The 22588-nt window shown below is 35.9% G+C and overlaps 2 protein-coding genes and 1 long non-coding RNA gene across 4 annotated transcripts; 1 reads left to right on the top strand and 2 right to left on the bottom strand.

Moving 5' to 3' along the window:
• Nucleotides 1-393: 393 nt before the first annotated feature.
• LOC106400149 (protein ACCELERATED CELL DEATH 6) lies at nucleotides 394-2875 on the bottom strand. The gene is made up of 3 exons (XM_022694274.2): nucleotides 2146-2875; nucleotides 1229-1767; nucleotides 394-1005 (listed from the first exon to the last, which is right to left on the bottom strand). Exons 1-3 carry the CDS (start codon nucleotides 2873-2875, stop codon nucleotides 394-396), a joined length of 1881 nt encoding a protein of 626 aa, XP_022549995.2.
• A 5411-nt stretch (nucleotides 2876-8286) lies between these two features.
• On the bottom strand, nucleotides 8287-17093 carry LOC106375116 (protein ACCELERATED CELL DEATH 6-like). The gene is made up of 6 exons (XM_048776087.1): nucleotides 16305-17093; nucleotides 15037-15219; nucleotides 14760-14963; nucleotides 14012-14021; nucleotides 9591-9924; nucleotides 8287-9367 (listed from the first exon to the last, which is right to left on the bottom strand). Exons 1-6 carry the CDS (start codon nucleotides 16870-16872, stop codon nucleotides 8648-8650), a joined length of 2019 nt encoding a protein of 672 aa, XP_048632044.1. The 5' UTR covers nucleotides 16873-17093; the 3' UTR covers nucleotides 8287-8647.
• A 12-nt stretch (nucleotides 17094-17105) lies between these two features.
• LOC125606934 lies at nucleotides 17106-22348 on the top strand. Of its 2 annotated transcripts, XR_007338182.1 has the most exons (7): nucleotides 17106-18495; nucleotides 18933-19073; nucleotides 19188-19258; nucleotides 19354-20183; nucleotides 20389-20555; nucleotides 20634-20669; nucleotides 20772-22348. It is a non-coding gene; the product is annotated as an uncharacterized LOC125606934 (long non-coding RNA). The 2 variants fall into 2 exon arrangements; XR_007338181.1 differs by having other exon boundaries at nucleotides 17108-18495; nucleotides 18933-20183.
• The last annotated feature ends 240 nt before the right edge of the window (nucleotides 22349-22588 follow it).

Below are 22588 nucleotides of genomic sequence, written 5' to 3'. Positions count from 1 at the left end.
TATATATATATAGATTTATATTTATATATATATATCATAAGTGAATAACAGACAACTACAACATATTAAAATCATAAATCGAATAACACTGAATTTAATATGAATTTTTAAATCTATTAAAATTCACAAACCAATAACCAAAGTGTTTCCACATATGAGAAATAAACATGTATCATTTTCACATAGCAACAAATTATCTCCTGAATTGCGAAGAGACCTCTAGAAATAGAGCTCAAGATTTTACAAAATGCCAAGCCAAGCCACCGTGACTTCAACCTCAGACTTCAAACTCAAAACTCTAACGATTTATTCATTTATCTGACGCAATGTACATTGATGAAATTGTATCTTGTTAAAAAAAAAAAAAAATTGGGAAGTGATTTCCGGATTCTTTCAGTCATTGTTGCGGTTGTCACCAGCGGCTAAAAGCATAAGGAAATAGGGGCAGTAAAATATGTGTCGAAGAAAGAGATTCGTAGTATAATGCGGGGACACATAAGGAATAATGATCAGCAGTAAAGCCAATAGGAAGAACAGGCCGATGCCTAATATGAAATATGCAAGAAAGGGGAGGTGGCTTATTGAAGCATAAGTTCCAGCCATAAATGCTATCGACATAGATATAAGCGCAAACCCGAGAAGTGGCAATGCAAGATTGAACGCTTTCATTATGAGGGAAATATCTCCCAAATGTGCCCAAATGAGAGCAACTACCGCTACGATAGAACAGTACATCGCCAAGGTGTCAAATAGGAGAAACACTTGGAAAGCTGTTTTCTTGGCCAAAGTTGCCATCCCCAAGTTGGGAGCAGAACCGTTGTAACCCCCTGGAAGTGTGAACCCTGCAGTGAAAGTCATTGTGGCTACAAGAGTGGCCACCAAAAGAAGAGTATTGATCCGATCTTTGTGCTTCCCACCGTCTGGATTGTCTGTTACGAGAGTGGATGTTATTGGGTTGGGACCACTTGGTGCACCAGCAGATATCAGTGCCATCCAAGTCAACCTCTGAAGAATTCCAAATAAATCAAATTTGTATACACACATTAGAAGGTCTAAATCATTAATTTTTATCGCTAAAAGTTTTAGTGACTTAAATGTCCGCTAGGACTAAATGCCTAATCTGTAAGCGAACAACATTCGGTTGTAGGCCTTGGTCGCAAATCGCAGCGACATGCAAACTAGCAAAGCAGAATTACCGGTTTATAATGAAAAAGTTACACGCACATACCTGAAAAAATGTGTAGCTCGAATCCATGTTCTCCTCAGCGACATCTATAGCTGTGAGACCGTTATGGTTCAGTGTTTCCAAGTCAACTCTGTTATCCCAAGTAAGCATACTGACAACTTTAGGGTGCCAATTTTTGGTGGCCAAGTGCAATGGAGTGTTTCCATTCACATCTTCTTCGTTAATCAACTTTTCCTTGTTCTTATCCTTATAACATCTTAAGATAAACTTGATGACTTCGGCTTTTCCATTTTTTGCTGCAACATGAAGAATGTTTTGACCGTCTATGTCAAGCAACTCAAGTGCATCTGGACAACGCTTAAGGATTGCCTTAAGAATTTTGACATGTCCATACTTCGCGGCCATATGAATCGGAAAGGAGCCATCATCATTGCTGACATAAACACTGTCTATAGATTTGTCTAACAGATAGTAAACCCCTTCATAATATCCAATGGATGCACCAAAAGAAAGACAAGTCCTTCCTTCATCTCTCAAGTTAATAAGACTTGCATCTTCATTAAGTATAGCAGCAATGAGATCTGCCAGTAAATGGTATTTTAAGCATTATTAATAACTTGAACAAGAAACTTTAAGGCATGATTAGTAGGGTGAAGTTATCTGACCCAGTCTCTCAAGTTAAAAATAATGAAAATAAATGATAAAAGAGGAGAGAGTAACAAAGTTTGAGAAATAATGATTTTAAAACTAGTTGACTTAATTTTTTTTTTAAATTCCTTGCTCATTCAAAAAAAAAAAGAAATTCCTGCTTATGTCACTCTCTTATTGATTCAATTTTTTTATATATTTAAACTTACCAATAAAATTTAAATATATTATTATTATTATATAAGAAGAGACTTTTTGAGGTTTTTTTTTGTTGATAATATAGTCTAGGTTTGTCGGAAGAACGAACAAACCTTTTCTCTTAGCCTTCATAGCGCCATGAACTATGGATCTTCCTCCTACCTTTGAAGCTAAACAATATGTGCTACTTGATCCATTATTTGAATGTTTCCACATATGTTTCGCAAGATCTGCCTGTCCAGCTTCAATAGCTAAATACAAGGGAGAAAACCCATCCTTGTTTGGAACAAAAGACAAACATTGCTCTGCAGAAACCAAACAGGAAGCCACCTTAACATGTTTCCTTTTTAAGGCAACATGTAAAGCATTGTCTTCGTTTCTATTCTTAGCAAAATATATCTTTTTGGCAACAGCACGTGTGATTTTATCATTAATGTAACTAACCAGAGCCTCGACAACATCAAGATGCCCTGCGCCTGCTGCAATATGGAGAGCGACTTCGCCCATTAGGTTTGACTTCATTAGAAGACCTGGGTACGCGTAGAGCATATAACACACAAGGCTGGTGTGACCCGCGGCCGCTGCAAGATGAAGCATCGTATTTCCATGATCGTTCACTGAGCTTAGAGCAAGCTCAACATCAATTGTCATATCTCTCACGAAAGTTTCATCACCTGCTCTTACTGCAGCAATGGTCTTTGGACTCATTGGCACAGTGGTACCGGTGTCACTGAAGAGAGTTGGCAAATTGAGAAAGTCGATGGATCTGGTTTCATGTGCCAGATACATCCGAGAACTTATGTATTTCTTCTGTCCATCATATCGCACATCAGATCGCCCCATTGGTAACTCGACACCTAGAAAAATATTTGTAGTGAGCCGATTGAGAATATCATTAATTCTATTTGAACTTAGGGATGGCGAATGCAGCAAAAAAAACTATATATGAAGAGTTAGGTCATGTTCGTTTTTGCATCCACACGTTGTATCTAATGCAGAATACTATTGCATCGGTGGTATCTAGATGTGAAATCCAAAATTTATAATATTTAGATATTTAAGATGCAAAGATAGAGAGTTTGAATATAAAATTTGCATTTTAAAATCCAAAAGATTAGTTATTGTAATTAATTATTAGACAATATTTTTAAAATATAAATTCATGTTATTCCACCAAAATTGCAAAATCAAAATTTTCCATTAAAAAAAAGAGTTTTCCACCGAAATCAAAATTTGAGTTTTCTCACAAAACGACAAAATCAAATTTTCTCGCCAAAACCATGAAATTGAATTTTTCCGCAAAACCATAAAGTCGAGTTTTTCCGCCAAACGATAAAATCAGTTTAAATGCTATTATAAAATCAAGTTGTCCTATTGGTCTCTTTTAACTAGTAAAATTCTCTTCTTTTTTTAACACAAACTAGTAGCACTAAAGTGCTATTTTAATTTTTTAAACGAATAACTTAATGTTTGGATGTTGTACTTGGATGAAAATACTAACTATATAAAAACTAACAATGTTTGAATGCAACATCAAAATATCGTATTTAGATGCTGCGTTCACATACAAAAACGAACATGGCTTAATACAATACAAGTGTAGAATCAAATATGCTTAACCACATCGAGACTTGATGATTACAAATTTATAACCCCAACTTGAATATTCCTCTATGATCAAGTGAAGAAATAGATGATGATAGTTTCATAGTCACCGTGTCCTAAACTATTCGTTTGACTTTGGAGCCATATGCAGATATAGATCAAAGCATTCATTTCTTTTGTTTAACAAGGAAAATAAAACGCATTTTTCTGAGTTGACATAAAACCTTATCTCAAGCTTGAAAAGTTTACGTTTGTTTTATGTTCATCAAGATTTCTTACAATGAAGTCTTGATATATAGAATTAGATTAGACAAAAAGGAAACTCTACAATAATGACAAAATAATATTGTGGTTGTAAAGAAAAAAGAGAGGTGCCTTGCGATTCCATAAAATAAGGAATCTTCACACTGATCCATAAAATTATAGAATATCATATGGTTCTTGAATATCATACTTTATCATATCTATATATAAATATAAATGCCTAAACTTTAGATAAGAGAAATGTAAAATGGAAACTTGTAAGAATGAAAAGAATGAAATCAAGGAAAGCTTGAGGTTATTTCTCACCGTTTTCCTCCATCGAAGCAACGTCGCGTCGTGATGCCCAACTTTCAATAAACCCCAGTGTTTCCAGAACCAACCCCACGATGCTGAAGATATATAGAAAATAAATCCACCTTTAATCTTTCGAGGAAAGTCGAAGGTCTAAATGAAAAGGAAACAAACACGTACTTACCTTTCTTCTTTTTTCTTCGAATAAGAATAAGAAAGAAACAGTCAGGTTGTCCAAAAAAAGAAAAGAAAGAAACAGTCCTCTGTGACCTGTAATATCATGTAATCATTAAAATATTAAAACAGTTTATGCTGCCTTGGACCCAATAAGGATAATGTATATAAAAAATATTTTTTATGCATTATTAATTTATTTTACAATGAAATAATAAATATATATTAAATAATTTAAAATAAGTAACTATTATGTTTATTTTTCAATTGGCATATTTTAATATAGTTATCTATTAAATAAGATTTTATACTCATATAATTTTATGATCATTGTATTTTCAAAAAAACTATTAATAACAAAATTTCCAGTGTAATATTTTTATAGTTTTAGTAATTTATAATCGTTTCTGAAAATTAAGTGAAAATTTTAAAATTAAATACATGCATTGCGTAAAAGGACCAGTTAAAGATATATAATTAATGGACAAAGTCTTGTGCAAAAACGATGGGTGCATCGTTTTTAACTGTATAATTTTAAGTTTGTCTAATATAAAAAGTTTGAACATATTGTTGAAAGGTGATTAGGTTTGTGCGGCAAATCAATTAGAACTACATTGGTAAATTTCAGATCATAATTCCATTTAAAACGCCACATTTGGCAAATTAAAACGCCACAATTGGTATTTCTTTTAAATGATTTTGTATTCTATAAAGCATATATACTGTAACTAATACTCACTCGATTTCATATTAATTGTCATTTTGGGTTTGTGCACACGGATTAAGAAAACAATTAATTTTGTATATTTCTTATATAAAAACACAATTACCAATACACCTAACTATATTTCAACCAATAGAAAAATAAATTGCTGAATAAAATTAATAAATTTTGCATTGAAAATCGAAAACGACACTTATTTTGTAACGAAACAAATTCTCTACAACGACACTTAATATGAAACGGAGGGAGTAATGAATAGTGCAATATCTTTTACAATAATTATTAAACACACAATCTCTATAATATTGTTTGAGAAGCCAGTTTCCTTCGCTCTCACGTTAGCTCTCACGATGGTTGATTACACTGATACTCTTAATTAGGGCTGGACATAAAATCCGAAACCCGAAATCCGAACCGAATCCGAACCAAAACACCTGATCCATACCCGATCCGAAATGTAAAAAATACCTCAATGGATCTTATAGGGTGTTACAAAACATATCCGAACCCGAAGTGTTATTAACCGAACCCGAATGGGTAACCCGAAAACCCGAAAAATCCGAAACCCCGAAAAAATATCTGAAGAAACCGATCCGAATGTCTAAATTAATATATAATATAAATAATTGAAACATAAATATGTACTTCAAATATTCAATTTCATATTTATTTGGATATGATTTTTAACAATAAGTATTGAAAATTTAAATAAACACTTTAAATATTCCATTATATACATAATTTCTTTTAAAACATAATTTTAAACAATACAAAAAAAAATCAAAGTAATAGAAATATTTTTATATATCTATCTATCTTAGATGATTACATAAAATAATTAAGTAACATAAACTGATATATTTTAAATTGACTAAAAATAGTTTATAATTAATGTTATTTAAATGTTTTATTTATTTTTCATATATTTAGTTGAATATAATATCTTTCAATTATCAAAAAAATATCAATAAATAATATTTCACTTATATACAATCACAATTTTGTTTACTGCTTATTTTTAAGAGATATTTAAAAAAAAACTAAAATAAATTTAAAAAATAACATCGTTTGATCAAATAGTTACAAAATAGTTTAATTAGGTAGATATATTATACTTTATCATTATTAAAGTTATTTGTTTTCTTAATATTAAATTTGCTTTTAAGTTATCCATAATCTTCATAAAATATATTACATGTCTAAGACAACAACCATTTAAATACAAATAAGCAATTAATCAAAAATTTAATATATATAATAATAAAATATTACAGTTGAATTCAGAGATGCGGTATGAGGTAAGAGTTTGGGAGGACCCTTGGATCCCCACTACACCAGCGAGGCCGACAAGATCAACTGCCCCTGTCCTGCATCCGAATTTGAGAGTTAGTGATCTTATCAATGGTGAAACAAAGGAATGGGATGTTGAACTGCTGGAGAATTATGTTGCTACAGATGATATACCCCTCATAAGAAGTTTGGCCATAAGCTCAACTCACCATCGAGATTCTTTTTGCTGGAATTATACTAAAAATAGCCAGTACACTGTTAAATCGGGATGTTGGGTAGCTCGTAACCTGATGAGGAACGATGATGAAATGAAGATTCTGGAACCCAGTATAACCAAACTCCAAGCCTTTGTTTGGAAAGTAAGAGCACCTCAGAAGATATGCCATCTTAGGTGGCAACTGATAACATGACAAATTGCTGTAACAAGAAATCTAATATGCCGAAACATGAGATGCGACAGCTATTGTCCAAGATGTGGGCAGCCAGAAGAAACTGCTACACATACCATATTTGAATGCCTTCCAGCTTTACAAGTATGGTCTCTAGCATCAACACCATCTGCTCCTAACATATTTCCTTTGCCTAGTATTTATGCCAACATGGATTATTTATTCTGAAGGAAGAACGATATTGCTAAGCCGGAGCTTAACAGAGACCCATATCCATGGATAATCTGGTATATTTGGAAGGCTCGGAATGATAAACTCTTTAGGAAAATCAATAGAGATCATTTGGAATTAGTCAGATATGCTGAAAGCGAATGTCACGCTTGGTTCAATGCGAATGAGATGATACCGGATACTCCACAGGAGCTTCACAATGAGGAGCCCCAAGCCATATGCTTGGACAACATATGTATGGTGGATGGATTATGGACTTCCATGGATCAATTTAGTGGTTGCGGATGGGTTTGGAAGGATAGAATGGGACAAATACAACTTATGGGAATGCGGAATTTAACTAGGCGAGAGTCTACTCTACATTCAGAAGTGGAGGCACTGCGATGGGCAATGGAGAGTATGCTTCTACATTCCTCGTGTCAGAAGTTTGGGACAGATTGCAATGATAGAAAAGCCTCAAGCTTGGCCAAGCTTTGCTACTGAATTGGAGGCGATAAAGACGCTCCAGCTATACTTTCCGGAATTCAAGATATCTCACATCCCAAGAGCACAAAATGGAATATCTGATTCGTTAGCTAAGAATGCTAGATCCTTTCATAGGAAACTTTGTTACATTGGTTGTTGTTCTATTCCAGTCTGGTTATCCAAGCCACCTCAACTTTTTTGAGTAATAGAATAGCCGTTCGATGTAAAAAAAAAAGAATTTAGAGATGCAATCCAATTTATCCAAATGATAACTAAATGGAATGTACAAACAACAAAACCAATTAGATATAACATATATAAAATCATATGTATAGTTAAAATAATATAATATTATTAATATAAATGATGCATACAAATTATAAATTAATTTAAAATTAAAAATAAATAATAATCAATTATTATAGTACATTTACTTTAGAAATATTTATATACGTGCATGAGCACGGAAAAATCACCTAGTATAATTGTATTATATATGTTTGTTATATAAAAATGTTTGAAAAAGTCAACTTTTTTTCTTTATTCCAAAGAAAGCAAGGCATGATCACCAACGATTAGTTGACCTAGCTACCGATTAAAACTATTGGATTATCTGATAGGAACAGGATCTAAAAGGTTATGTGTTCAATTTTCGTTGGAAGGGATATACTTGGCTATAAAATTCAACACAGCTGACCGGAGTCCAGTTTGACAAAGCCTTCCATCTAAACGACTTCTTTCCATATGCTCACGAAGAGCTTCGTTTACAAAGTGCTGCACCAGAACTGATTGAATAACTCTTGTAAATCAAATATGTGATTATTACTACAACCACGTATTACACACTGTTCAAACAATAATTAACTCATTTACACATTTGATAGACTCGAAAATCGAAACCAAACATCATATCAAAAACGATTTCACGCTTCTAGCATGATCCTGCACCTTAAGATTCCACAAACCCCACCTTTGAGCTCTAATGTTTCCCATCATCAACATATTCATTAAAAACGACAAACAAAGATAGACATATGTCCTAGTGAAGCCTCTTAGAAGAGGAAAATTATAGGAACATGGGATAACGTAAGAAACAAGGAAAAATACTGCATGTGGAACCACCAAAACTCATGTTATTTAAGTGATCAGGCCTGGAGATGGAGTTATTACTACAATCAGTTTTCAAGCAGACTTTCCCACTTGGTTCGCGCTTGAGGATCCCACAGACTCTGCCACACTCTTCACACACATATTATCAGAGCCAGATGTGTAATGTCTTCCAGAATCGTCTTCATTAACAAAGATCAAAAGAAGGATAAGATATATACGAGTCAATCTTTGAAGAAAAGGAAAGCCAGGAACCTGAGGGATAACGTAAGGGGCAAGGAGGAATATTATCAAACCATAGAAGACCATAGAAGTAATTGAAATGACGTTTATAAGCACGCTGTTTTGCTTTATTGTAGCCTGCAAGGCAGCAACAAATGCCCATGACATGGAGAGAAGAGCAAGGAAGAGTGATGGCAAAGCCAAATGAAATGCTCTGTGAACGATTGCAGGATCCCCCAACTGCGCCCAGATAAGAGCAACTATTGCTACAACTGAGCTCTGCATCGCCAATGTATCCAATACTAGGAAAAAGAAGAGGGTGGAGTCATAGGCCAGAACGGCCATACCCATGTTTGGAGCAGAACTGTTAAAGCCACCTGGTATTGTAAATCCCGCAGCAAATGTAACAGTGGCTACAAGAGCTGCCACCAGTAGAAGAGCGTTGATATGGTCTTTGTATTTGTTTGCATCTAGATGATGCTCTGATCTGCTTCTTAGCGTCATCCCACTTGTCGGTAGCCAAGCAACACCTCTAGGCGCATAAACGCACAGCAATACCATTAATGTCAATCTCTGTTATTCAAAGTAAGAAGAAAGCAAAGGCAATTAGCTCTATATGACTATATGGTTTGATATATGAATTTTGATGGATTTCCAACCTAAAACCAATTGGTGATAAAGAGATTTTCCCATTTATCTTATACATTATTAAGATCTCTTCCAATTTTTAATCTGATTCTTTTTATCTAGTATGATACAGAAAAATATGACTGTATGGAAAGATAAATTTACACACCTCCCACAGATAGTAATCAGACTGTAGATTTAACTCTGCGAGATCAAGAGGTCTCAACCCATCTTTGTTCTGAATATTCAGAATGTTTGTTTTGGTTGAAGCAAAGCTAGTTAGACTATCAACAGTCCGAGGGCGCCAATTTATGGTGGCCAGGTGCAAAGGTGTATTCCCATCTACATCTTGCTCGTTGATTAGATGATACTTTGTATAAAGTCTCCTTACATAGCCCAAAAGAAAAGATACAGCTTTCCCACTCTTTGCTGCAATGTGAAGAATGTTCTGACCTTGTTTGTTAATCAGCACTACTGAATCTGGACAACGTTTTAGAATCTCCCTAACAACTTTCTCATTGTTAAACTATATAATCTAATCTCTCCTTGATACATTTACATAAGTTAGTTATCTATGTTATTACACAAAGAGTTGTAACTCTTCAAGTTGTGTCCTTTAGTATATAGAGTTGTGTCTCTTATACTTGTATTGATTCGATCTCTATATAAAGATCAATCATCTGTTGTAAACATTATTACCGAATCTCAATAATACAAAAGTATTTTCAGAAAAGTTTATAAGCCTGAAACGTCTATCTTATTCTTTCTCTCGAACTCGTGTGTAACACATTGTGATCGTTGTGTAACACAAGCGGTTGGTAAAAGATTAACATGGTATCAGAGCTTTACGTTTGAGAGGACAAAGGAAAAAGCACTAGTAAGAGAAACACTTGGCGTGGAGAAAAGGAGGCTAGAGGATTTTGTCATACGATTTCGGAATCATTCGAAACGATGAAGAATCAAGTAATCCCCATATTTGATGGAGAGAAGTACGACTTCTGGAGCATCAAGATGACAACCATTCTCAAGACCAGGAAGTTATGGTCTGTGGTTGAAGAAGGCGTAGCAGCCCCACCAGCACAAGTGGATGAAACCCCTGAAACAGCAAGGGCAAGATCGCTTAGAGAAGAAGCGATGATGAACGATACATTGGCTTTGCAAATCTTGCAAACTGCTGTATCGGATCATATATTCTCACGGATTGCAGCAGCATCAACATCCAAAGAGGCGTGGGATGCATTGAAGGAGGAGTATGAAGGCTCTCCTCAAGTTCGTTTGATTAAACTTCAAACATTGCGAAGGGAGTATGAGAATCTGAAGATGTATGAGAATGAAGACATTAAGGTCTTCACAGATAAGATAGTTGAATTGGCAAATCAATTAACTTATCATGGTGAACAAAAGTCAGATGTTCAACTCATACAGAAGATACTCATCTCTCTCCCAGCCAAGTTCGATAGCATAGTCAGTGTGTTGGAGCAAACAAGCGATTTGACTTCAACAAAGATGACAGAGTTAATCAGGATCTTGAAGGCTCATGAAGCAAGGCTGGCTGCAAGAGAAGAAAGCACCAGTGAAGGAGCATTCGATGCTCGTGTTAAACACAAAAATTTTGGTGTTACACAAAACAACTCAAAGCGCCAAGGAGGCAAGAAGTGGTGCGGTTTCTGCAAGAGAGACAACCACAATGAGAGCGAGTGTTGGAGGAAACAAAAGAAGGAAGATCCAAAGAAGGATCACAGAAGTAACAAGGAGTGTTACAATTGTGGCAAGTTAGGCCACTTTGCAAATCAGTGCTACTCAAAGAAGAAAGAGAAGGCACATCTGAGTCTCGAAGAAGATTCAAATGAAGATCACATGTTGTTCAGTGCGAGCGAAGCAGCAACAACAGTGATGGAAGATGTCTGGTTAGTAGACAGTGGAGCAACTAATCATATGACAAAGGAGGAGAGTTACTTCTCAAAGCTTGATAGGAGTATCAAGGTTCCAATAAAGATTGGAAATGGAAGCACAGTCATGACAGCCGGTAAAGGAGACATTACCGTCATGACCAAAGGTGGCAAGAAGACCATCAGAAATGTATTCTTGGTTCCGGGTTTGGCGAAAAATTTGTTGAGTGTTCCACAAATTGTTTCAAGCGGATACCGGGTGAGTTTCCAAGAGAAGAGATGCATCATAGATGATGCAAAAGGAAGGAGGATAATGGATATCCCAATGACTCACAAAAGCTATCGAATCAGGATGAGTTCGGCTCAGGTAGAAGAGGCCTTGAGCGCTAGTGAGCAAGGAAAGATGGAGACATGGCACAAGAGACTTGGTCATGTAGGCGACAAAAGGTTGCAACAAATGCAAGACAAAGACTTGGTAAAGGGATTACCAAAGTTTAAAGTCAAGAAGGAAGCATGTGAGGCGTGTAGACTTGGAAAGCAATCACGCAAAAGCTTCCCAAAGGAATCTCAAACTAAGACAAGAGAGAAGCTTGAGATTGTACATACGGATGTATGTGGGCCGATGCAGCACCAGTCTGTTGATGGAAGCCGATACTTTTTGCTATTCTTGGATGATCATACTCACATGTGTTGGGTATACTTCATGAAGCAAAAGTCAGAGACATTCTCACTGTTCAAGAAGTTCAAAGCAATGGTGGAGAAGCAGTCGGATTGTACCATCAAGACACTGAGATCAGATGGAGGTGGTGAGTTCACTTCACGAGAATTCAACCGGTTCTGTGAAGAAGAAGGAATCAATAAGCAAGTCACCTTGCCTTATTCACCGCAACAAAATGGTGCAGCGGAGCGCATGAATAGGACCTTGGTGGAGATGGCTAGATCTATGTTGGCAGAACAAGACTTACCGCTCAAGTTATGGGCAGAAGCGGTATACACTGCCTCATATCTTCAAAACCGTCTGCCATCAAAGGCAATAGAAGAAGATGTCACTCCTATAGAGAAGTGGTGTGGACACAAGCCAGATGTGTCACACATGAGAATGTTTGGTAGCATATGCTACATACATATCCCAAATCAAAAGAGGAGGAAGCTAGACGTCAAGGCAAAGCGTGGAGTCTTTGTTGGATATAGCAACCAATCCAAAGGCTATAGAGTTCTCATTTTGGAGAATGAGAAGATTGAAGTATCAAGAGATGTCGAGTTTGAAGAAGGAAAGAAGTGGGATTGGAAAAGGCAAGAAGAAGTGAGGAAGACATTGGAGTTGTCTATGGAAGACTCTCACTCGCCTGAAGAACAAACCGAAGGTGCATCCAGTCCTGAGGAACAAACCGAAGGTGCATCCAGTCCTGAGGAACAATTTGGAGGTACTTTCAGTCCTGTTCTCTTTCAAAATGATGATCATGATACTAGTAGTGGAGATGAAGAAACTTCTGAGGCACCAAGGAAGTTCAAGTCCATGGTTGATATCATGGAAAGGGCACCGAGAGTAGAGCTTGATGAAGCGGCTCAAGCTATAGAAGCTTGTCTTCATGCAAATGAAGAACCATACACTTATGATGAAGCGTGTGGTACCAAGGAATGGAGAGAAGCAATGAATGAGGAGATAGCCATGATTGAGAAGAACAAGACGTGGGAACTAGTGGACAAACCAAAGAAGAAGAATGTGATAAGTGTGAAGTGGATCTACAAGATCAAGACCGATGCAAACGGCAATCACATCAAGCACAAGGCGCGGCTAGTTGCAAGAGGGTTCTCTCAAGAGTATGGTGTTGACTACCTTGAGACGTTTGCTCCTGTCTCAAGACATGATACAATACGAGCCATACTTGCCTATGCGGCTCAGATGAAGTGGCAATTGTATCAGATGGATGTGAAGTCAGCCTTTCTCAATGGCGACCTCAAGGAAGAAGTGTATGTCACACAACCGCCTGGGTATGTGACACACGGGAAGGAACACAAAGTGTTAAGGCTACACAAAGCTTTATATGGTTTAAAGCAAGCCCCAAGGGCATGGTATGGAAGGATAGATTCATACTTTCTTCAAAACGGTTTTGAGAGGAGTATGAATGATGCGGCCTTATACATCAAGAAGCAAGGAGGAGATGTGTTGATCGTGAGTCTATATGTGGATGATATAATCATCACAGGAAGCAACATTCAGAGCATCAACACATTCAAGGAGAACATGAAGAAAGAATTCGAGATGGTGGATCTTGGATTGTTGAACTACTTTCTTGGAATGGAAGTAATTCAAGACAATGGAGGCATATTTCTTTCACAAGAAAAGTATGCAAACAAACTTGTAGACAAGTTTGGGATGCGAGACAGCAAGAGTGTAAGCAACCCACTTACACCACAAGGAAAAGGAGTTGAGGATGACAAGGAGTATGGAGATCCGACTAAGTATAGAAGCATCATTGGAGGGCTTTTGTACTTGTGTGCATCAAGACCTGATGTGATGTATGCAAGCGCCTATCTCTCAAGATACATGTCATCACCTCGCATGAAGCACTACCAAGAAGCCAAGAGGGTGTTAAGATATGTCAAAGGAACATCAAACTTTGGAGTGTACTTCACAAGCGTGAAAGAACCAAGACTTCTAGGCTACACGGACAGCGATTGGGGTGGTTCTAAGGAAGACAAGAAAAGCACTTCAGGTTATGTGTTTACTCTTGGATCAGCCATGTTTTGTTGGCAGTCAAGCAAGCAACAAACAGTGGCGCAATCAACGGCTGAGGCAGAGTACATAGCCGTGTGTGCAGCAGCAAATCAAGCAGTGTGGTTACAAAGACTATTTGAAGACTTTGGTCAGAAGTTTGAAGGAGGCATTCCGATCTTATGTGACAACAAATCAGCAATAGCAATTGGGAAGAATCCGGTGCAACACAGAAGGACGAAGCACATAGAGATCAAGTACCATTTCGTGAGGGAAGCTGAGCAAAAGGGAATCATTGAACTGAAGTATTGCAAAGGGGATGATCAACTCGCAGACATTCTCACAAAGGCATTGGGTGGTTCAAGATTTGAAGATCTAAGGAAGCAGCTTGGAGTCAAGTCGAGATATGATTAAGGAGGAGTGTTAAACTATATAATCTAATCTCTCCTTGATACATTTACATAAGTTAGTTATCTATGTTATTACACAAAGAGTTGTAACTCTTCAAGTTGTGTCCTTTAGTATATAGAGTTGTGTCTCTTATACTTGTATTGATTCGATCTCTATATAAAGATCAATCATCTGTTGTAAACATTATTACCGAATCTCAATAATACAAAAGTATTTTCAGAAAAGTTTATAAGCCTGAAACGTCTATCTTATTCTTTCTCTCGAACTCGTGTGTAACACATTGTGATCGTTGTGTAACACAAGCGGTTGGTAAAAGATTAACACTCATGACCTTTCTCTACTGCCATATGGATAGGAAAGGAACCATCTTCGTCGCGCTCATAAACACTATTTGTTGATCGATCTAATACCTTACATATTCCTTTGTAATACCCCATGGATGCTCCAACAGAAAGGCAAGTTCTTCCTTCTTCGTCTCGCTCGTTTAGAAGACCTGTGTCTTCACTGAGAATAACGTCAAGAACATCTGTCCAAACAAGTAGGAACTTGGATTAGTTTTTCTAGCAATGAAATTTGAATAACTTCATCTGGATATACACCTGTACTCTTGGCCATTAGGGCGGCATGCACAAGCGATTTTCTCCCTTCTAATTCTGAGGTCAAGTTCTTGCTTTGGACGTTATTACCAGAACGGTTTAACATTGCATTCACAAGGGATACATTACCAGCTTCAATTGCCAAATACAAAGGAGATATTCCATTTTTATTCGCAAGGAACGAAGCTAGCTCGCTGGTCAGCACTCACCAGACAGGCAGCTGTTTCCACCAGGTGTGTTGATGGATCAGAAACTGAAATGGATCTGAAGCAATGCATAATAAGATGAGACAAGGATGATTTTGTGGAGCGTTGCTGATACTTCAAAAGCAAGGAAAGAAATTTATCAATGCGTCAGATGTGTTTTAGAAGACACCAGTTCTTGGAAATATAGAAATAATTTGTATGTAAAGAGATTTCACTTAGCAGATAGGTTATGTATGGAATCGTAAAGCAATACAACATTACATATAAACATGGAGTAAAAATAGTATCAGTCCAGTTTGGGATTAAGCAGAGAGAAATTGACGCAATAATAATCTACCCATATAACATTACAGAAGGCTTCACCAAATTTTAGCAAAAAAAAAAAAACATTACAGAAGGCTTTCTCCTCAGAGATACTTTGAATTTGTCATATACAAAACTGTATAACAAACTTCTGGAGTGAATCTAGTCAGTAGTAAAAATATCTGTATAGATTTTGTTTTGAGGTAAATATACACTTACCCATAGGGTTAACTAATCTAAACCTAGTTAAAGGCTGAGAATTTGGAATTTAGTTTTAAAATTTTATAAATAAAAAATAAAAAGTAAATATTAAAATTTGAAAATAAAAATTTGAAAAGTAGTTTCAAAAATTATTTCAAATTACAAAAACAAATAATAAATTTTTTTTTATAAAAGATATAAAAAAATTCGAATTTAAAAACATATAATATGATACTATATTTTTTTTATTTTTTATTTGTACTTATATATCTTGGGTATTAATGTTATTTTATCTATTAAATGAAACATTTTGGTCATGTTTCTCTTTTGGATTTGTATTTGTGATAAAAACTTTAAAATAGTCTATTAGAATTTTTTAAACTTTTTGGCTAAGTTGTGGCTATTTTAACTATGATTTTGCTACGTACAAATAAAATTCGCGGTGTTTGTTTTCTGGCTAAAACAAAAAGCTCAGGAAATGTTACATAAACAGTGGCTATATCCATGTTTTTACTAGTGTGTGCAGAGGAATATCTCCATATTCAGTTCTGGGTCATAAACCTAAAATCTCAACAAAAATATGCAATACCTCTGTTTTTTCATGGAGGTCTTTCAAGGCTAAGTGCAGAGGAGTATCTCCATATTCGTCCTTCAGAACAAATAGATTCAATTTTTCTCTACCTTCTTCAGAGAATCTTTCAGCAAAAAATGTTATGGACAAAATAAGAGCCTCAACAACTGCTGAATGGCCAGCACGAGCCGCCACATGAAGAGGAAGCTGTCCCTTGCCATTTGACTCCAACAGAAGAGATGGGCATTCAGAGACTAAGCTCTTAACTAGCTCAAGATGACCCCAAGCCGCAGCAAGGTGAAGAACCGAGTCTCCTAAATCACTCTTGAGACATGCCATTGGTGTTCCGTAGCTTTTCATCCTCTCCAAATATTCTATGTTCCCAGCTCTCATTGCATTAAAGATTTCCGGATGCATCTCCACATATTCACCGGGGAGATTATAAAGATCTGACAACCTGAGATTGGTAAGAAAATCTGGGACAGATTCAATGTCATGAGACACACCCGTTAACCGCTGTGCCTCAATTTTATCTGTACGTGCTTCAGAACAATCCATCTAAAGCCTAAACCATCACACAAATAGTTTGAAAACGCAATTTTAAGTTCCCTGAAGAAAAGAAAGACACAGCCAATCAACATACCAATCAGAGATGCAATAGTATGTTATGATGTTTCAGCACGTGAATGCCGGTCATCCCGTATAGTTACAGAAAAAAGTCAACGCAGAAAGCCATTGTTATCGCCTTCCTTCAGCTTCAAACCAAATATGTCTTAACACGCCAACCGAGATAGAGAATGTTATTATGACAATGTACCCGAAGACGGAAGATGTGAGTAAATTATTAATTGATGCCGTCTTATGTGACACCTAATAGTTAGTATCAATACAATACTAAAAGGGGGATAATCTCAACTCTCAGCCTATCCACGTAAGCATAAATAATCAACCTATCACAAAGCTTTAAGTTGCCAGCTCGACATGTCCTATTTCTTCGTTGCAAACAAGCGGATGATTTGAAACCAATCGTCTCTTCACTTTTCTTTTCGTCTCAGTGCATCCTTTAATAATAGTCTGTCTGCCTCCCTCTCCACTTCAAATCCCTAAATCCCCAAGCATCACCCTATCTATAGTATTCCCGTCTCTCTCTCACCGGCTCCACATTCTGGAAACCAAAACCCACCGCATCCATGGCTAACAACCACCAACTCCTCCAAACCTTTGTTCATTCATCTCCCGGAGAAAAGATCCCGAGTAGCCTACGAAAGCTTCTCTCTAGAACCAACGAGGCTTCTTTATCCGCCGTCATCTCCAGGCTCGAGCATGAACGGCAAGGATTAACCGACGGCGGCGGAGAACGGTGGCGGAGAACGGTGGTGGAGAACGGTGGCATACGGCGGAGGATTTCTGCCGGCGCGATAAGAAAACCGAGTAAGAGAGGAGGCTTAGAGATATGTGGCATAAGATCCAAGGAGAAGACGATTGGGCCGGGTTAACGACCCAATGGACCCGGTTCTCAGACCGGAGCTGAACCGTTACGGCGAAATGGCTCGGGCCTGTTAAGACGCCTTCGGCTGCGATCCTTCCTCGAGATACTGCAGCAACCCATGTCGAGTGTAGTCTTCACTTTGGTCACACATTGGGTCTGTTGATTTTTGAAAGCATTTGACCTTACATTAGTTCTGTGTTTTGATTTAGGGTGGCCTCTAAACCTATAACGTCTCCATTTAGATTCGACGTGGTTGTTGGTTCGATGAGGCTCTGAGAACTCAAGCACTGCTATTGGAGGCAGGCTTTCTGAATATCTTTGGTCAGTGTCAAGTTTCTTGATCTCTTAGGATGCAGTTTTGATACTTTTTTGCTATGTACAGAGAATCTTTATAAGATTACGTGTGTGATTTAAGGTATTGTAAGCTCCAGAGCGGTGTCTGTATGGACCGGGTGAATTAGAGACGGAAGTCTCAGGAAGTAGCTCTCGCTTTGTGGTTGGCTTCTTATGTAACCGAGCTTCTGTTGTTTCCGTGTTCCCCTGTGAGGAGGGCTGTTGTGTTGATGAGCTCTGGAGGTTGGATAATGCGCTGAGATCAAGGTTTGGAAAAACCGAGCAACGGCACCGAGGACATTTCACGTTCAAACACAGCCACTGGTCTATGCACTCCACATGGAAATTATGGGCGCAAGGTAAACCTCTAACATGTAAAATTCAGACAATTTCCACTCATCTAAGGAATAAAAGCAGGCAAATACAGAATTGTAGCAAAACTTATGCATAAGAAGTTGGTTAATCCCCTGACAATATTAGTAAAAGAGATGTTTAGTACCTCATGTCCAATATGGAACTCCTCTAAGCAGATTAAGCATTCAACGCAATCATCTAGGACAGCTTTTAACCTGAGCTTTGGAAGTTTTTGTATGAGTGCCTCCACAGCTTCATTCTGCTTTGCGTCATATTCACGTTAAGGATAGTTACTTAAATGCTTAACGTATTATAAGCTTCTTATGCAGCAGCATCTTGACTTATGCCTCTCATCTCTTAGAACATATTATAAGCTTCTTATTAAATTATTTCAACATTATCATAATTTGCAAATGTGATGTTCTTTTATCATGATCTTTAGGATGAGCCTATTGATAAGAGCAAGCACTAGGGTGATTTGGAGGAAGAGGAACAAGAGGATGAGATGGATGAAGAGGAACTAGAAGACGGCATGGAATCGTTTGATACATTGTCGAGACATTGTTTTGCTTTAAACTCCAAGGTGTATTTGTTTGCTTATTATATACTGTAATATCTTTTTTTTTCCATTATTATTATTACTTTTTATTATATACTAATATCCAAGTATGAAACTGAACGTTTTTCCCTTTTTCAGCACTCCAACTGGCACAGAGACACCAAATGCAATTGAAGCAGAGAAAGGATTCCGATAGGCCTCTATATCAAGTAGGAAACCCAATTTTAATTGATGTCGAGCAGTATTTTACTGTTAGCTCTTATTGGTTGGTTTTTAATGCTGTTCTTTTAAAAAAATTCTGAAGGTACTTGAAGAATTGCTCCTGGAACAGTGTTCGGAACCACACACACATACCTTATTAAAACTGGTACTCAAGACAAGCCGGGAGCGAAAAGGGTAAGCAATCTATGTCGGACTTACCAAACATTTGTTTACTAAAGGAATTGGTAGGCACTTTAAGTATGTCGTTGTCAAATACTAAATTGATAGTTCATGGTTGGTTGGAAATGAGGCTAAAACTTTAGAAGTAATTTGATCTTTTGAAGTTGTTCGGTCATGTAGACCGTGTTAGTTTTGTATTGTCCAAGTCTTCTGTGTTTTTGAGAATCATTGGTATTAGGTATAGACGTTTAGTTATGGTAGTGTATTCTGACGCTTGCTATATGCATTTATTACATCCTCGATTTTCGGTTTGACTAATAACAAGCGGCTAATTTATGCAATTGTGTAAATATGACCAGGTTGATTTGCTTTGATTTGCTGAGAGGGGCAAAAGACAGATAGTGTGGATATCAGTTTACAGCCAGAAGAGCTGGAGGCTAATAAATGCATTTTTGAGTTCAATAAGAATATAAAAGCTATTGAAAAATAGTGTTGTTAACTCTACCTACATTTTTGATTTTTTTGGAAGGTATGAGGAGGCAAGAGAAGAGGAGAGAAACTACGCAATAAGCCAGAGGACTTCAGTGACATGGTCGCCGAGGTAATGATTGAACTTAAGATATATAACTGTTTTAATACCATTGATATGCACAGATGCAAGAAGTACATCAGATATGGATCATGCAAGCATGACAAAAGTCAGGGGAAGTATCAGTAAGGCAGATCCATGATGATGATAGATTCTGATAAAAGGTTAGTGGATTTACTTAGTTACATAACAGCAGATTTTGGTTGTAGTAGTTATGTAACTTTCACATTTACTTTTTCATATTTAAATGCCTCTTTCGCTGCATTCATCGTCCCTTTAAGTTAGCCTTCAGGCACTTAGATCGCACAGATACAGCTAGGCTTTGCGGTCTCAGTAGCGATTGCGGTTTGCATTTTGTGTTCTTCGCAGGCCAGTCTCTATTCACTACTTCTCTTTGATAAATTCCATTACATCTACGTAGAAAGCCGCATTGGTTCTCAGTGTCTCATGGATCCCATTACACCTTGCACTTGAAAAGGAACAAAACAAATTCAAGAAATAAAGAAGAAGAGCAGATTTTGTGTCATGCTGTTTTGGTAAGTTTAATTTTCGGCTGTTGAATGTGACATGGATCTTCTTACTGATGAACTAATGCATTTTATTTTCTTTGTTAGGCTGCTAATCATTTCATGTGTATGGGTGTGAGCAAGGTAATTCTTGCTAATTGTATGCTTTTGTGCTTTGCATCATCCTGGTTATGCATGTGGAATTGGAAATCTTTTTATTCCTTAGTTGGTGCCTTCACCCTTCAGGAGTTGAAAAAAAAAACCAAAATCTTCTACAACTTCAACTGGTGATCTTGGAATTGGGCTTGAACAGCTTCAACTAATGTCAAAAGTTAAGAACATTGCTTCTCTGCAGCTATATGGAGAGGAGCAAGCGAGTGGTTCATCACAATGCCAGTACGAATAAGAAGTCAGATCAGAAGATTATGTCTTTTTTGGGTCTCAGCTTTGTCTCTTCTTCCATAAGAAGATCAAAGAAAACAATGGCCGTTGCACCATTTATCTCTGTAGTTTGGACTTGACATAGCGCTTCAGATAAAGGGAATAGAGTTTTCATAAATCATTATTATTTTTTCTCAAATGAAAAATAAGTTTTTGAAATTAAGATACATATAAATGTATGTTTTAAACTTTGTCAAAATATCATAACAAATACATTTCTCTTTCCGTAATTGTTAAACAGCGATGTTGTTCATGTTTCATTTGCGGCTTCGTATTTCCTTTCTTTTTGTATTGTCTAAATTTATTCTTCCAAAAAATCTTGGTTCGTACACTACTTTTTCTCTGTATTTATTTAGCAAATTTTTAATCCATTCATAAGCCTACCATCAAAAAGTAGAAATTATTTACTCTATTATCTTCAAGATTATAATTTAAAAAAAAAACAAAAAACATACAGACAATATACAAAAATTAAAATACAGATAAAATATTTAATCTATTTTCTATTTCAAAAAGATATGTTACTTAAATTTGCCGGTCTAAAAACCAGATAGATATAAATAACCAATTCAATGATTTAAAATTTGAAATCACTTTTTTAATTTCTTGAACATATACATAATTTATATATTTTTAAAATATTGAACATTATTATATAATATTATATTTTACAAGTTTTTTATTTGGTTTATGTTTTAAATTATTATCTTTTATTAAACTTGATATTTCACCATGAAATGAATAAAAATAGTATCAGTCCTGACACTATAATTCAACAATCAACTCCAAAGAAAACTCCTAAACCTATAATAATACTTTGAAGTGCATTATCAAACAATTGTTATTCCGATGCATTTACTTATGATGATTTTTTTATCATTTTAAACTATGTTAAAAGTCATATTTACATATAGTATTATCAAATTTATAAAATATAACAGAAAATAACCTAAAATATTTTATTTTTTAGTGATAAGTACTATTATATTTTCGCTTTACATAATAAAACATATTTTACGAAAAAACAAGACTCTGTCTAATAATAAAGAAAAAATGAAATTAAATTCCCCATTTTATATCAATAAACCAATCACAAAACAATGAAAATATTAAGTTAAACTGGTCAAATAAAAACAAATCTCCCCAGTTTGATGCAATAATTTACATATGATAAAATATGATTAAATTTAAAATATAAATTACCATGAAAGTATGTGAAAATTATTACTCGGTTCAATATTTGAAACAAAAATTTATTATAACACCACTATTGATGTTGTTTGCAGCTTCAGAATATGACCAAAATAATACAAATCAAATCATTTTGAGGCATTATTAAAATCACACAAGAGTATAAAAGAACAAAACTAAATCAAAAAGCAGTAAAAAAATCCAAAGTATCTTAATATGCTTTAATGTTGAAGACATTTTCCGGTTTATTAATTCTAAATAATGTTAAAATATTAAAAAATAAAATCCATAAAATTATTGAAGAAAATAAAACATCAATAAAATTATTGAAGAAAATTTAGAGACCGACCAACCAAAAACACTTACGCAAATAATAATTTATTAAGTTAATATTGGGAAAATGAGACATGCAAAAAGGAAAAAACAATACA

Source organism: Brassica napus, chromosome A3 (assembly GCF_020379485.1).
Source record: "Brassica napus cultivar Da-Ae chromosome A3, Da-Ae, whole genome shotgun sequence".
Taxonomy (NCBI): domain Eukaryota; kingdom Viridiplantae; phylum Streptophyta; class Magnoliopsida; order Brassicales; family Brassicaceae; genus Brassica; species Brassica napus.
The sequence above is the reverse complement of the archived record's forward strand: the minus strand, read 5'-3'. Positions and strand labels throughout refer to the sequence as shown.

Coding starts and splice junctions, on each gene's coding strand:
- LOC106375116 (XM_048776087.1), bottom strand. CDS start 16,872: ATGGATTGTTCTGAAGCACGTACAGATAAAATTGAGGCACAGCGGTTA. Junction 15,220..16,304: donor TATTTTTGTTGAGATTTTAG/GTTTATGACCCA, acceptor CCAGCGAGCTAG/CTTCGTTCCTTGCGAATAAA. Junction 9,368..9,590: donor CTGATTACTATCTGTGGGAG/GTGTGTAAATTT, acceptor TTTGAATAACAG/AGATTGACATTAATGGTATT.
- LOC106400149 (XM_022694274.2), bottom strand. CDS start 2,875: ATGGGGCGATCTGATGTGCGATATGATGGACAGAAGAAATACATAAGT. Junction 1,768..2,145: donor TATGAAGGCTAAGAGAAAAG/GTTTGTTCGTTC, acceptor ATTTACTGGCAG/ATCTCATTGCTGCTATACTT. Junction 1,006..1,228: donor CGAGCTACACATTTTTTCAG/GTATGTGCGTGT, acceptor GGAATTCTTCAG/AGGTTGACTTGGATGGCACT.